The sequence below is a fragment of the Stigmatopora nigra genome, chromosome 5 (genome assembly GCF_051989575.1).
Source record: "Stigmatopora nigra isolate UIUO_SnigA chromosome 5, RoL_Snig_1.1, whole genome shotgun sequence".
In the NCBI taxonomy this organism is placed as follows: Eukaryota; Metazoa; Chordata; class Actinopteri; order Syngnathiformes; family Syngnathidae; genus Stigmatopora; species Stigmatopora nigra.
The window spans coordinates 4,036,468-4,049,942 of record NC_135512.1 but is presented as its reverse complement, the minus strand read 5'-3'; the positions used below and the strand labels follow the sequence as shown (position 1 = coordinate 4,049,942).

Sequence of the window (13,475 nt, the reverse complement as noted above, 5' to 3'; positions counted from 1 at the left end):
TGAATCATGGGCAAATGTCCATCACCCATAGTTTGGTTGCCATAACAACATGTGTGAACTCGCCCTCATAGTTGCAATGAGGAACCGAGATTATTATCTGAGGAACGTAATACACTTTTCAAGCCTCTGGGTATTAACTAACTCCCAGAACTCCTCGCACAATTAAAGTATAAGTCCTTTTTTGGATTCCACCGTCGAGTCACTTGGTAAGTTTTAAACGAGTTGAGTCACATTAACGTGGATGGCAGAAATGTGCGTTCGCAGTGGCGTTTTTAATGTAGGTTCACATGGGATTTAAGTTTTATTTTGATACCAGTTATTATTTTTTGGCATCTTAAATTTCACTTCCTTTATTGAATGGAAATCCCCGAGCTGGTGGTGAACATTTAAAGGAGATACTTTCTGTACAGCACTACAACTTTTCTCGTTACATGGTTTCCTTCTCTTTTAGCACAAAGAAGAAAAGATGGAGGGGGAAAACTACATTCTTGCTAATTTGGGTGAAGAAGTGCTGGACAAGTTGGCCAAGATGTTGGACAACGTCACCTGTGGATGGAGGCAGCTGGCCCACGTTGTGTGTGAAGACCCCAAATTTCGCTGCAGGTGGGCCATGAACGCAACGTCATATTTGCCATTAAAACGTCGAATTATTTAAGATTTAAGGGTTACATTCCTGCTTATATTGCGAACGGGTGTTTTTATTTTTATTTGTTGTCTTAATGCGGATAATGTAATTGTACAACATTGTTGAGACAAAAGTGGACATTAGAATAGATACTACATTTTAATGAGATGTGTAATACGTGCTGTGAGCTATCAATGAACTGGCGTTATAACTTGTCGGCCATTTTGCATCAGTGCCACTCCATAGGCATAACATTATAATCAACTTTCAAATAGCTATAAATCATTCACTGTTCAAACAACCTGGTTTTTCCATTAACGCAGAAAAACAATAAACTAGCTGCTTACTTACAAATGATTATTTATTTTAGTTATATTTATGTATATGTATTTAAGTTATGATGACCCAAGTTATCATAATTCATTTTATCAAGTCAACTTCATTCAACAGATGAGTTACAGATTCTCAAAATTTAAAGTCACCCACAAAAAATTGAAACTTTTCTCATCTGACTGCTAGTTACTTGTCATCACCACCATTACACTAAATTGTCAAATGTAACAAACTGAGTCTCCCTCCTGCAGTGAAAAGGATGTGACCAACTGCTCGCTCCAGGTGCTGAGGGTCACAGGAAGCCCGGGTCGCTGTTTTCTGGATCTACTAGTCGACCGATCCTGCTCTCTGCATTTTCTGCTCCAGTGTTTAAAAAAGATCGACCACCAGCAAGCCATACAGCTCCTCACAATGACAGGTAGGCTTTCTTCTGGGCTGAGTCTTAGAATGTCCAATTCCATAAAGGGTGGATGTTTTCTTGCATTTAGAAACAAATGTAAAATAACAACTTCAACATTGCCTGAGTTTCTACTCTTAAAATGTCAATCTGCAAATAATATCTACTATACTATGACCTTTTTTGTGCCTTGTACAACAGTAACAGGACAAATCCAGGTCACAGTACAGCCTAAATCCCAATGGGCCCCATTGGGCGACAGGCTGATGTTGACATGTCGGGCTTCTGGGCCCCCTGGATTGTGTTACCAATGGTTCAAAGGCAAAGATGAGGTGAGTATTGTTATCAGTAAAAGCTGAATGTAGATTCCAGATCAAATCGTGAATTTTTTGTTTTTTTGTGTTAGATTTTGGAAGCCACTGCACGCACCCCTGACCTTATTGTACATGTTTTGGGGCCCGAGAACCAAGGTAGCTACATCTGTAGGGTCAACCACGGAGATAACTGTGTCTTCTCCCAGTGGGCTCAGGTGCGCCTGGTTCAACCTTCGTCTAGCGCCAGTCCAGGTACAACACTTCTAGACTTCCTTTACCCTTTCATTTTCTGCAGCACTAACAGGCACGCGTACAAGTTAACTATTCTAGCTAGTGCAAAGTATCTATTCTACAATTGAGAATTGACTCACTAGTTATCTGGGAAAATATATTATAAATACAAATAATGTAATAGTTGAAAAATGTTTTCATTCCAGGTTGCAGCAGCCGGATGCTTTCTGGCTCATCTAGTGGAGTGCGTATCATCTATCAACCTCAATCCCAAGCAGCATCTGAGGGTGATGCCTTGCTTTTAGAGTGCACTGCCATCGCCAACCCTCCTGCCCAGTACCAGTGGCATCACAACTCAATTGTGATGCCACAAAACAATGGACGTCTACTCAAAGTAAGCCGAATTGCATTATTACTGCAAAAATCTGTGAAACTTTAAGATGTTTACTTCCAGTTTTTGGTCAGTTATTGATACCATCATGAATATATATATATATATAAATACCACCTCTCACCACACAAACCTTGCCCTTACATTACTCCATAATTTTTTTTCTAGCTCCACCCCTGCTTGCAAATAAATTAATGACATAGAACAATTAATTATTCATTCTAATTTAATGTTAATTGATATTTCTGATCTTCCAGATCCCATGTGTGACCACAGCACATAGAGGCCAGTACAGATGTAAAGTGTACAACTTGTATCATGAAGTTTGGAGTGACCCAGCAATCGTCAGCATCGGTGAAACATGATCCTTTTAATTCGTTTTTTTTGGTCATCTTTTTTTGTGTATTCCTAATGTCATGTTTTCCTTTTACGCTTAGGCCCATCCTCTATTACTGGACCCTCCTGGGTAGAAGTTGACGGCAGCTTGGGTATTCTGTACTTGTTTAGCTTGGTTTTTCTCAGGACACCTTTATTTTCTTCCAAAACGCTTACAAACTTTTTTTTCTGTTCACAGAATCTGAGGAAATGCACAGTCCTGTCATAAATGCAGAAGTACATTCACAGATGACTAATTCAATTCCGTTATCAAAGCGGTTCTATGGTAATGTCCATATTCTCTTTTTAATAAATCACAGCATAGACAAGAAAGCGAACACTATATTTTTTGGACTCTAAGTCACACAAAAGAGTCACCATCCCAAAAATGAAGAAGAAAAAAACATTAGCTATAATTTGTAGAGCAACAGGCTAAAAAGGTGACGGTTAAAGTAACATAATCTTGGTTATTCAGATGACTTTAAGCCTAAACAACATAAAAGCAATTGTTTCAAAACTCTGGATCTTAATTATAATAACTACAGGTTACATACCACTTTTTTGTCCAAGCCTAACTATGAAATAAAGAGTGATTTAAAGTACGAATTGTATGGAAATGTATCTGACATTTTTCTTCTGCAGCCACAGACAAGGTAGCACTTTTAATCGGCAACATGAACTACCGCTACCACTCTCATCTCTGCGCTCCAATGGCGGACGTCCACAAGTTGAGCAACATTCTCAGGCAAATGGACTTTAAAGTGGTCTCTCTGCTAGACCTCAACTGGCACGAAATGCACAGCGCTGTCACTGAGTTTCTGCTGCTTCTTGGGAAAGGAGTTTACGGTTGGTTGGCTTGTTTTCAGCTCATTTTAACTTCAAAACATGTTCCAACTTGCATTTCAAATCCGGTCTTCTCGTAAAGGCTTGCTCTACTTTGCCGGTCATGGATACGAGAACTATGGCAACAGTTTCATGGTCCCCATCGATGCGCCTGCTTCATACACATCGGAGCACTGCTTTTGTGTCCAAAACATATTAACTCGAATGCAAGAGAAAGAAACTGGACTCAACGTCTTCCTACTGGACATGTGCCGGAAAAGGTTTCTTCTAAAATGTCAATTGTCTTTATTTCTGTGCTTTCATTAACAAAACAAAAAAACATTTATTGACTTAGAAACCCAAATGATGACATTGTTGTCCAACCCAGTTTGTTGAAGGTGACTGCAAATATTGTCTTTGGATACGCCACGTAAGTTAAAGCAGAAATATATATACAATAAACGTAGAACCATCTTTGAGTGACTTTTTATTTTTATTTAGATGTCTCGATGCTGAGGCTTACGAAGTGAAGAGAGAAGATGTTTCCAACGGGGTTTTCATAAGTTTCCTCAAGCAGCGGGTTCGCGAAGATGAGAAGGTCACCGTTATGTTGGACAGGGTGGCAGAAGGCATGTAAAACTGTGTTTTTGTTCTATTATACGTCTTCTCATTGGGATCATCTGTCATTTTTTCTTCAGAAAAGCAATTGACTTGTCTTTTATTGTCTTTTCAAAGTCTGAGTGATCATTTTTTAATGTTAAATGGCTTGAATGGATGGTCAATGGCAGCTACTGAGTTAAATGATCACCCTATAGACTCTATAGGGTGATCATTCAAGCCATTAGACATTAAAAAGTATCACTCAGACTTTGAAAAGACAATGTAATCATTTGCTTTTCTGAAGAAAAAATCTACAGGATAGAGGATTCATGTCTGAATTTTGAAGATGTTTCGTTATAATTTACTGGTTTCCACTCCAAATTTCACCACTTCTGCACTTCACATATGCTCATATAGACCATAATATCTAACACGTTTTTTTTTCATGTTCAAAAACCAGACATGGGTGGTTTTGAAATCACTCGTGAAAGGCAGGCTCTGGAACTCCGTAGTAATCTGTCCGAGCGCCGTTCCCTCACCGACCGTATTCAGACGTCGGATTGCGCAGCTGCCCATTCGGCTCGTAACCTCCAATGGGCTGTTGCACATGGTATTTCAATTCAAACCAATTAGTACAATCTTACCAAAGAAAAAGTTTTGAAATGAGTCTAAAATGTATCTTTACAGTCTTGCCAAAGAGCCTTTTCATCCAATTTGACTGTGGTGTCAAAGTCCAACTTGGGTTTGTATTAAAGCAACAGATAATCAGTTCTTTTTCCCCAAAAAAATTTAATTAAAAGAAAAATCATACTCTATTCTGTAGATTTGCTGCGGAATTCTCCAACATCATGGTCATATACACGCGTATATTAGACAAGCCCAGAGAAATTTCATCATGCTCTGCACAGCTTGCTGACTTTCCTGAGGTATGATCACACACAGATCTTGTGCCCTGCGATTGGCTGGCCACCATTTCTGGTGCCCACGATAGGCTCCAGCACCCCCAGTAACTCGCTCAGTGCTGTATAATTAATTCCAGACTTATTGTTCCCTGTTGCTTTCACATTAGCCATGATTTGGTTATTAGGTCTTTGGGCCAATGAGACATTTTGGTGAGCGAGACGGGCAGTCGTAGTTCATTTGAACTTGTTTAACCCAATACACATTTCCAGGTAAAATCTAGATTAATAATACAATGGTAAATGTTGTGCTTTATATGAGCCAATTAGCTATAAAATGATCAAAGGGGATTGGTCGACTATTCAAATATTTTTGTGGATTGAGCCCTAATATGAATGTAGAGATTTATTTGTGAAATAATGTGCAGAAATACACTGAATGGTGCATGTTGTTTTCTCATGACAGGATGTGGATATCGACCTAAAGAAGAGCAATCAGGAATCTCTACTTGATGCTGGAAGTTTATTGTTAATAAAGGAACAGCTTACTTCACCTGAACTTCCCAGTCTGTATACTCGCATATGCAGCTTGCAGAGACTCAAGGTACACTCTTGTTTTTGTTTCCTTTTTATATAATCAATCCTAGGAGCCGAATGAATGTCTTTAATGGGTTCAAATGTCTTACAGAAGGAGCTGACATTTGCCGTTTGTCTCCGCTACATTTACGCCAACATGGAGGAGGAAGTGGAGGAAAGGGAAGTGGTTACTGTTGGAAAACCGCTGGTTTCCAAACTGAACCTCCACCAAAAGCGACAAAACTCAGACTCGTCAACTCTCAGCATGGAGTCATGTACGATTTCTGAGATTTCCTTCTCTGAGGAATTTGCACCATCATCCTCCAACTAAGCACACACACTAAAAATGTAATTTTTTTAATGTATCTAATTTATACCCTTGCTTTAATTTTATAATGAATCGCTTTTATAGTGTAAGTGAGTAAAGTAAATGGACTGATTACATATCAATATTTACTGTGGTTGGTGCTTATATTCTGCCAAAATGTTTTTTTTACAACATGGAAAAGTGTTAGTTCTCTGAAAAAAATGTGTCCATTGAATACTTTTAACTTAATATTACGTTTTTTTAGTGGTTATGAGACAATTGCTCCCCAAAAAAACAATTATGTGTAAGTTATAAAAAAAAACATGTATTGAAGATACTTCAACTATGGAAGCACAAAATAACCTAATATCTAATTTTTCCTTTATTTAGAAACTGTTTAATATAAATCACTTTTATTATTCATAATTTTTGGTCTTTGTTGTTGAGTACATTGTACCTGCAAGTGTTAATAGTAATACAAAAAGTGTACTGTAAAGTAGTATAGTATTTGTTAGATATTTTTCCGTCTCTCATTGTACAATATGGTATTGTCCCGTGTAATTGATGTTATGCAAATTGATTCATTTTTTGTTTTCTTTGAATTCAAAGAAATACTGCAAACAACAAAGGTTCTTTGGTGTCCCTGAAGTACTCAAACACTGTGCGCATGCGCTGTAGCTCTCAGCTCCAGACAAACTGGCAGGGAACGACTGACTCCATTTTGAGCCATTTGCGCACACCGCCGCGGTGTTGAAAACGCGCGTAGCCACAGTTGATTACTGGCTATATTCTACAGTTGGTAACGATGGCTGATCCATCTTCTGATAGTGATATTCTAGCTGACGTTCGGAAACTATCCGAGCTCCGAGTTATTGATTTAAAGGCTGAGCTGAAGAAAAGAAACCTTGATACCACCGGTGTCAAGAGCCTGCTTTCGGAGCGCCTGCGAAAGGTCTTTATTGTTATATTAATTACTAAAATGATCCTTATAAGCTTTGATCTAGTAGCGTAATTTTTATTTTCATGTGCACAACAGCATCGAATAGGATCACGTGGTATAAAGCTCTGCTAACATGGTAGTTGCTAACAAGAGTTTAAAGAATGGTGCTAGCTGCTAGCATGTTGTCAAAGGGCCTTGGTTTTGACCGCGTTTCTAATCTGCGCCGTCTTTTGTGTGCTTTTTATTGTAATTTGCACAGGCTATCGAGGAAGAAGGGGGAAATCCTGACGCAATTGTCATTTCATCGGAGTTGGCCCCGAAGAAATCGACGCCAAGACGTTCTGCTCCCAGAGGTAGTTTCACTTGAGTTATCATGCCCAAGTTTGCTGGTTCGAGACCGAGCATAACTCAAAAGTTGACTTTTAAGTCAGGCGCCAAGTTTGAAAAAAAATAAAGAAACCATACTATTATATCAATAAAATAAAAATAGCTTCATAATGTGCATAGTTTGATTAACTTAATCTTGGCAGACCAGTTTTAGGAGTGGTAACCTTTAGGTACCTTATGATATAAAATGACAATCTAACCACTACAACAACAACAAAATGTTGCACCAATGCAAATATTTGTTTTTATGACAGGTATCCATATCTCACTACTATAGTATAGTTTAGAATTACTGCGTTTATACTGACTTGTATGATTGAAACTAAGCTTTCGTCAAATCTGATGTTCAACGTATCAAGTAAAATGAGGACTTTTAAGATTTTCCTCTTAACAGTCTAAATTTCTTTTGCAGAATTGCAGGGGTATGATGAACATGAAGATAGCATTTTGGAAGATGAACCCCATGATGTTCATGTATGTGCTCTTCCCACCCACCTGTCCACAAATATCCTTTTAACCTTATGATGACATCTAGGTCTTAATATAACATTTTGCTTTCCAGGATGACCAGGAAAACATGCACGAAATGGATATCCTTGACATGAGTGTTTTGGATGAGGCTGAAAATGAGCACGGCTTACCAGACGAGGGTGTGGATGACTTGGAGAATTTAATTGACGGTGATGATGATGATGCACAACTGGAAGATGATGATGATGACGACGACGACGATGTAACCATCGATTCTGAAGATGAAGCAAGACAGGTGAGAAAAATGGGCTCGCTAATGATTTGCAGTTTGAATGTGGGCCACTTGGTAACGTATTTACTTTTGTTTTAAATAGTTGGATGACTCAAGGGGTCTTGAAGATGAAGATATGTTGTGTTCGTCAATTTATGTGGTAAGTTTGTAGACCCAGTACTGCTCCTGTAACCCCAATGATTAGCATGTGGGATCACTGTGTATTTGACGTATCATCGTCTTATTTTGAAATGCAACTCTTATGTTTTCAGACTGCAAATGCCGAGGAACTGTTGGCAGAAACAGGTAATGTAGATCAAGGATCTGAAGGGTTATTGGTAGCCTTTAACATGGAATGCAAACACTTCCCTTTTATTTCAACGTGAAAAGAAGAGAGAGAGACTGGAAGCTCAAAAGGGATTGCTGCATTTGTGCTAAAAATGTTTTGAACCCAATTTGTTGAAGTAAAAACCAAACTGGTCCTGTTACCGGTCTTTAATCCGCTTGAGGGTTTTACACACTGATGCACACTGGCAGCAATCACATTGATGGCAATCGGGCTGAGCTTAGTGTTAGGGTGAGCTGTTACAGGGTGCCTGCCGTGTTTCCAGATGGTGGCCCGAAGATGTGAAGATCCTTTTAATGACACTTTCTCAAGCTCCTGTGAGGATATGAAAACTGTTGGACTTTGAAGTTTTGCTCTAAGGACTCCGCCAAACCAAGCAAAAGGACTCTTTGTTAGTGTCGCGGCAACGTTTCACACATTTCTTCCGCTATGGACACTCTGTTTTGGATCAGGTGAACTATACAACTGCCCCTGAGGCAAAAGACAGACCCAGTACCCCGCCTTTGTTCCATTATGCTCGGTTGTTACCTTTTGGGTATATTTTCCAGTCTCTCTGTAGGGTCTACGTCAGCACAGGCACTTGGTCATGAAGTTCCTAATCCAGGCCTTGCCACTTCCTCCTTAACCATTGCTGTGTTTGAGAAGTGTTTAAACTCTGTGCCATTCTGTTCCTGTTAAACCTGTAGAACATGACAAAGTAGCGGGGTCTTGTTTATCTGAGCCGCTTATCGAAGACCACCACCCGAGCTGTGAGACGAGCACCGATGAAGAACAGGCGCCTTCCGCCGGCGGGGAAGTCAATGTGTCAGGCGACGCGGAAAGTGACCGGGATGATGAAACGGAGACCGCCGGGGATCCCGAGAAGCCCCCAGAAGAGACACCGGACAATGAAAAATGCTCGCAAGCTATTAGTGTCAGCGAACAGGACGTTGGGGTTGATACTGTTGGTTCAGAATTGGGGTCTAAGAAGGGGGATGAGGATGAGAAGACAGAAGACAATGCGACTGCAGATTCGCCCTCGGCTGGCAAAGAGTTGTCCTCTGTTGAGGGCGAAGATCAGAACAAGAGGTTTGTTGTTTTCTGTCTACTCCAAACCAAAAACGGCTATCTCTCTTGCATTGGTTCTTTAGAGCTAGTAAGAATTGGACGATCTTTTCGAGGCGGTAAAACAATGCATTTGTCTTTCCTATCACTTCTTGTCCTTAAACATTCATGTCCATTATCCAATCAGTAACATGTGGGGGTTTCCAGACCAAGTCCCGTTTACTCACTGTTAAGTACCTTACCCACGACGGGTCGACGCGCAACACTTTTTTTTTTTGCTCTAAAGACATACACGCTTGTCGCAGAAGTGTTTGCCGTTGTCCTTATTTGTCTTTGTTTTGACTTTGTCTCTAGTTCTGAAGACAAAGATCAAAAGGACATTTCAAAGGATGATGATAAGGGTGAGTGAGTTAAAAACGATGGGTTCTACGGGAACTGGTCATCTCCTGGTTTATAGTTTGATATTTTTCTTAGGCTTAGCCAAAGCAAGTCCTGCTCCTGGCAGTAGGAATTTGTGGGTCAGCGGGCTCGCGTCCACTACCAGGGCCACCGACCTTAAGACACTTTTCAGCAAGCATGGCAAGGTAAGTCAAATTGATTGTGTCATTACCAAGGAGGAATGAATTGATTTCTCATTAAACAAAAAAAATATATATTTTGTGTGTGTGTGTATGTATATATATATATATATATATATATATATATATATATATATATATATATATATATATATATATATATATATATATATATATATATATATATATATATATATATATATATATATATATATATATATATATATATATATATATATATATATATATATATATATATATATATATATATATATATATATATATATATATATATATATATATATATATATATATATATATATATATATATATATATATATATATATATATATATATATATATATATATATATATATATATATATATATATATATATATATATATATATATATATATATATATATATATATATATATATATATATATATATATATATATATATATATATATATAATATTTTGAAGGTAAAAGGTCAACTTATAAAACCTAGAATCGTTGCAAAACACACCTGAAAATGTTCATTCATCAAAATGGTAGTATGCTTGTTCAGCAGTATATAATACTTTTTAAAATCCTTCAAACTGGTTATATACACATATACCTATTGAGTATGCTTGTCAATGATCTTATTTCTTTTAGTACTTAGTTGTGCTTCTGGTATCACGCAGGTTGTTGGCGCCAAGGTGGTGACCAACGCCAAGAGCCCCGGGGCCCGTTGCTACGGCTTCGTAACCATGTCCTCCACGGACGAAGCCGCCAAGTGCGTCAGCCACCTTCACCGCACGGAGCTGCACGGCAAGATGATCTCCGTTGAGCGGGTATGTTGTATAATCACAGACCGAACGAACCCCCACCTAGTCGGGTTCTAAATTTTGATTACCCTGTATGAATGGAATCTCGGCGTTCATGTTGCAGGCAAAAAATGAGCCAGCGGGCAAGAAGCCAGCTGACAAGAACGATGCAAAAAAGGCGGCTGGTGAGCGGAGACACTCCACCGACTCCAAGTAAGTTTGACTCCCCGCTTTTGTACATCTAGAAACTTCCCAACACTGTTAACAAATTCATACTTTGCAGGTCTGGAAAGGAAGACGGAGAAGGGAAGGATGGCAAACGTAAGTGACGCCAATTTCTTTCACCCTATGACTCCGTTGTCAATAGTTCTCAGGGAATCATGGATTTTCGCTTTTACAGGGGACGAGAGGACCGTTGTCATGGACAAGTCCAAAGGCGAGCCTGTCATCAGCGTCAAATCCAAAAGCAAAGAGCGCGTAAGTATTTCTGATGATAAAAACCCTTGAAAGGTGGACTTCACTTGTCCCTTGTCTCACCAGAGCTCCAAGAGTGAGGAACGTAAATCATCCAGCAAGGAGAGGAAGGACATCTTGTCCTTTGACCAAATCAAGGAGCAACGGGAGCGCGAGAGGCAAAGACAACGTGAGCGCGATGTGCGAGAGGTGGAAAGACGCCGATACAAGTAAGGGGGATGCCACGAGATGAACGTTGAGCCACGCAACCCACAGCCATGTCAACAAAATCTGTTTTTACAGCGATCGCGGCGCGATGGATAATCGGTCGGAGCGCGAGCGAATCCGAGCATTCCGTGAGAAAGAGGAGAGGACTCATTTGATGAAGAGGAGACATTGGCTCGAGGTGAGCTCTGCTTTATCTTTGTCATGTGGGGCATTTTTGGGAAACATGATGATAATTGGATTAGTAATGTTCTTATGTTACCTGGCTTAGTACTGCAGATGTAATTTAGCATCCTTGCTATTATATGGCTTTTTTTTTAATATAACTAACTCTGCTAGACACCCAAGGCATTTTGATTTGGACCGTTGCAGCCAATGAGTGATCCCCTATAAAGGGTGATGGCGTGTTTTTTCTCCTAATATTCCATTTACCTTTTTTCCCCAGGCGGAGCGGGAACGTCTGGACGCGGACCGCATGGAGCGACAGTACCTAGAGCGAGAAAGGATGCGCATCGAGTACGAACGACGGCGAGAACAGGAGCGCATCATGAGAGAGCGCGAGGAAATCCGTAGGCAGCAAGACCAGCTGCGCTACGAACAGGACCGACGGCCCGTCAAAAGGCCTTACGAAATGTAAGTCCAGGTTTGGTCCGTGCTGTCGGGACTCCAAATGACTCGCTTCTCCCTCTCAGGAAGGACGACTGGCCCGACAAGCGCATGAACATGGACGAACGTTACAATCGGACGGACTTTGCTGGCAGGCAGGAACGCTATCAAGATTTTGACCATAGGGAGCGAGGACGCTACCAGGACGACATGAGGGGCGGCGGACGTGGAATGGGCGGAGATGGTCCGGTAAGAATGGCGTGAAGAAGTCGAGTATGTTAAAAGCACCTTTTTATTTGCATCTAATAACTGATTTTTTGGCTATAGCAGAATTTCAACGACAGGCATGGACGCGAGCCGTGGGTTGGCGGAGGCTATGACAAGCGCATGAACAGGTGAATGCAGTTTTTAGTTAAACTCCAATTAGCTTTTCAACAAGTAGCATCTTGGGAAGGCTATTCTGCTAATCAAGCAGCAATGCTAACTTTTTAACGCGCCAGGGGTTCAAACTTATGTGCACAATTCAAACATTTTCCTTCGTGACCCAGTTCTATAAACTCAATAAAATTTTAAGGCTTTTTTTTTTAAATCAGCACACAGACAACTAGGTATTCATATGCAATAATCTTAAAATAAAATGTTAAATCAAAGAATTTTAGCCGTTTTTTAATAGTCTAAAAGCCGGGAATCCTGTTTGTTTATCAAAATAATGGTGTATTTTTTTTTTGATGGCCACTGCATTTCTTATTTGTAAAGTTGAGCTTTTTTTTTTTTTTTTTACAGGGATGGTGGTCGAGACTGGGATTCTGGTCGAAAGATGGATGGTGACCGACCGTGGCAAGGCATTGGTGGGGGACGTGGCGGCGGCAGCGGCATGGGAGGGTCAGCTGCTTGGAATCGTCACTCGTTTTAAACACTTGTTAACAATTAGATTGTTAAAAAAATGTTTGCTTTTGTTTGTCTTATTAGTCGTGGAGGCTTCGTGAACTCGTCCCAGTCACTCTCAAACACGCTCAACCAACAAAACCAAATGCAGGGCGGAGCCTTTAATCGTCGCTTCTGAAAAAGGCTTGGAATCCATAAGGGAAGGATTTGACCATTTTTTTGTGCATTTTTTTTTCTTTCTGTCAGGTTTATTTTCCCTGACACAATTGTGATTTGTCCTAGTGCTCACTAGTGTGGTGAAAATGTTATTTTATGGGCACATGGTTGATGGACCTAACCCTCATCAACATTTCATGCTCGGCTCAACGCGGTTGTGTTGTTTCAAAGAAGTCTTTTTTCCCAATTTTCTTTTAATTACAGCCTGTTGAAGAATTTAAATGACTTCCTGAAGAAATATTTTCTTAAGAGCATGGTACATCCAAACTGTAACTCTTCTAAGCCTTTTTTTATTGTTTCAAAACCCATATAATGTTTAAAAGTCATTTTTTGGCTATCTGTGACTTATAATAAAGGACAAGTAACTGAAA

At 39.8% G+C, this 13,475-nt stretch overlaps 2 protein-coding genes across 5 annotated transcripts; both read left to right on the top strand.

The window, feature by feature from the left end:
- The first annotated feature begins 56 nt into the window (after window positions 1-56).
- On the top strand, window positions 57-6,476 carry malt2 (MALT paracaspase 2). 3 transcript variants are annotated; one of them, XM_077717144.1, is made up of 18 exons: window positions 57-206; window positions 452-603; window positions 1,210-1,376; window positions 1,557-1,687; window positions 1,762-1,921; window positions 2,107-2,294; window positions 2,549-2,645; window positions 2,729-2,779; window positions 2,866-2,952; window positions 3,309-3,512; window positions 3,592-3,769; window positions 3,844-3,918; window positions 3,990-4,117; window positions 4,549-4,698; window positions 4,776-4,830; window positions 4,912-5,014; window positions 5,454-5,591; window positions 5,676-6,476. In XM_077717144.1, the coding sequence occupies exons 2-18, from the start codon at window positions 467-469 to the stop codon at window positions 5,892-5,894; spliced, it is 2,268 nt and encodes a 755-aa protein (XP_077573270.1). In that variant the 5' UTR covers window positions 57-206; window positions 452-466; the 3' UTR covers window positions 5,895-6,476. The 3 variants fall into 3 exon arrangements, with proteins under 3 accessions (XP_077573270.1, XP_077573269.1, XP_077573268.1); XM_077717143.1 differs by lacking the exon at window positions 57-206 and adding an exon at window positions 246-277 and having other exon boundaries at window positions 5,679-6,476; XM_077717142.1 differs by lacking the exon at window positions 57-206 and adding an exon at window positions 246-277.
- An 81-nt stretch (window positions 6,477-6,557) lies between these two features.
- Window positions 6,558-13,475, top strand: safb (scaffold attachment factor B). Of its 2 annotated transcripts, none has more exons than XM_077717141.1 (20): window positions 6,558-6,822; window positions 7,070-7,163; window positions 7,610-7,671; window positions 7,760-7,963; window positions 8,043-8,099; window positions 8,212-8,245; window positions 8,972-9,353; window positions 9,684-9,730; window positions 9,804-9,913; window positions 10,597-10,746; window positions 10,844-10,932; window positions 11,003-11,040; window positions 11,120-11,196; window positions 11,260-11,402; window positions 11,476-11,578; window positions 11,843-12,030; window positions 12,090-12,252; window positions 12,334-12,398; window positions 12,787-12,885; window positions 12,973-13,475. In XM_077717141.1, exons 1-20 carry the CDS (start codon window positions 6,676-6,678, stop codon window positions 13,064-13,066), a joined length of 2,346 nt encoding a protein of 781 aa, XP_077573267.1. In that variant the 5' UTR covers window positions 6,558-6,675; the 3' UTR covers window positions 13,067-13,475. The 2 variants fall into 2 exon arrangements, with proteins under 2 accessions (XP_077573267.1, XP_077573266.1); XM_077717140.1 differs by having other exon boundaries at window positions 12,331-12,398.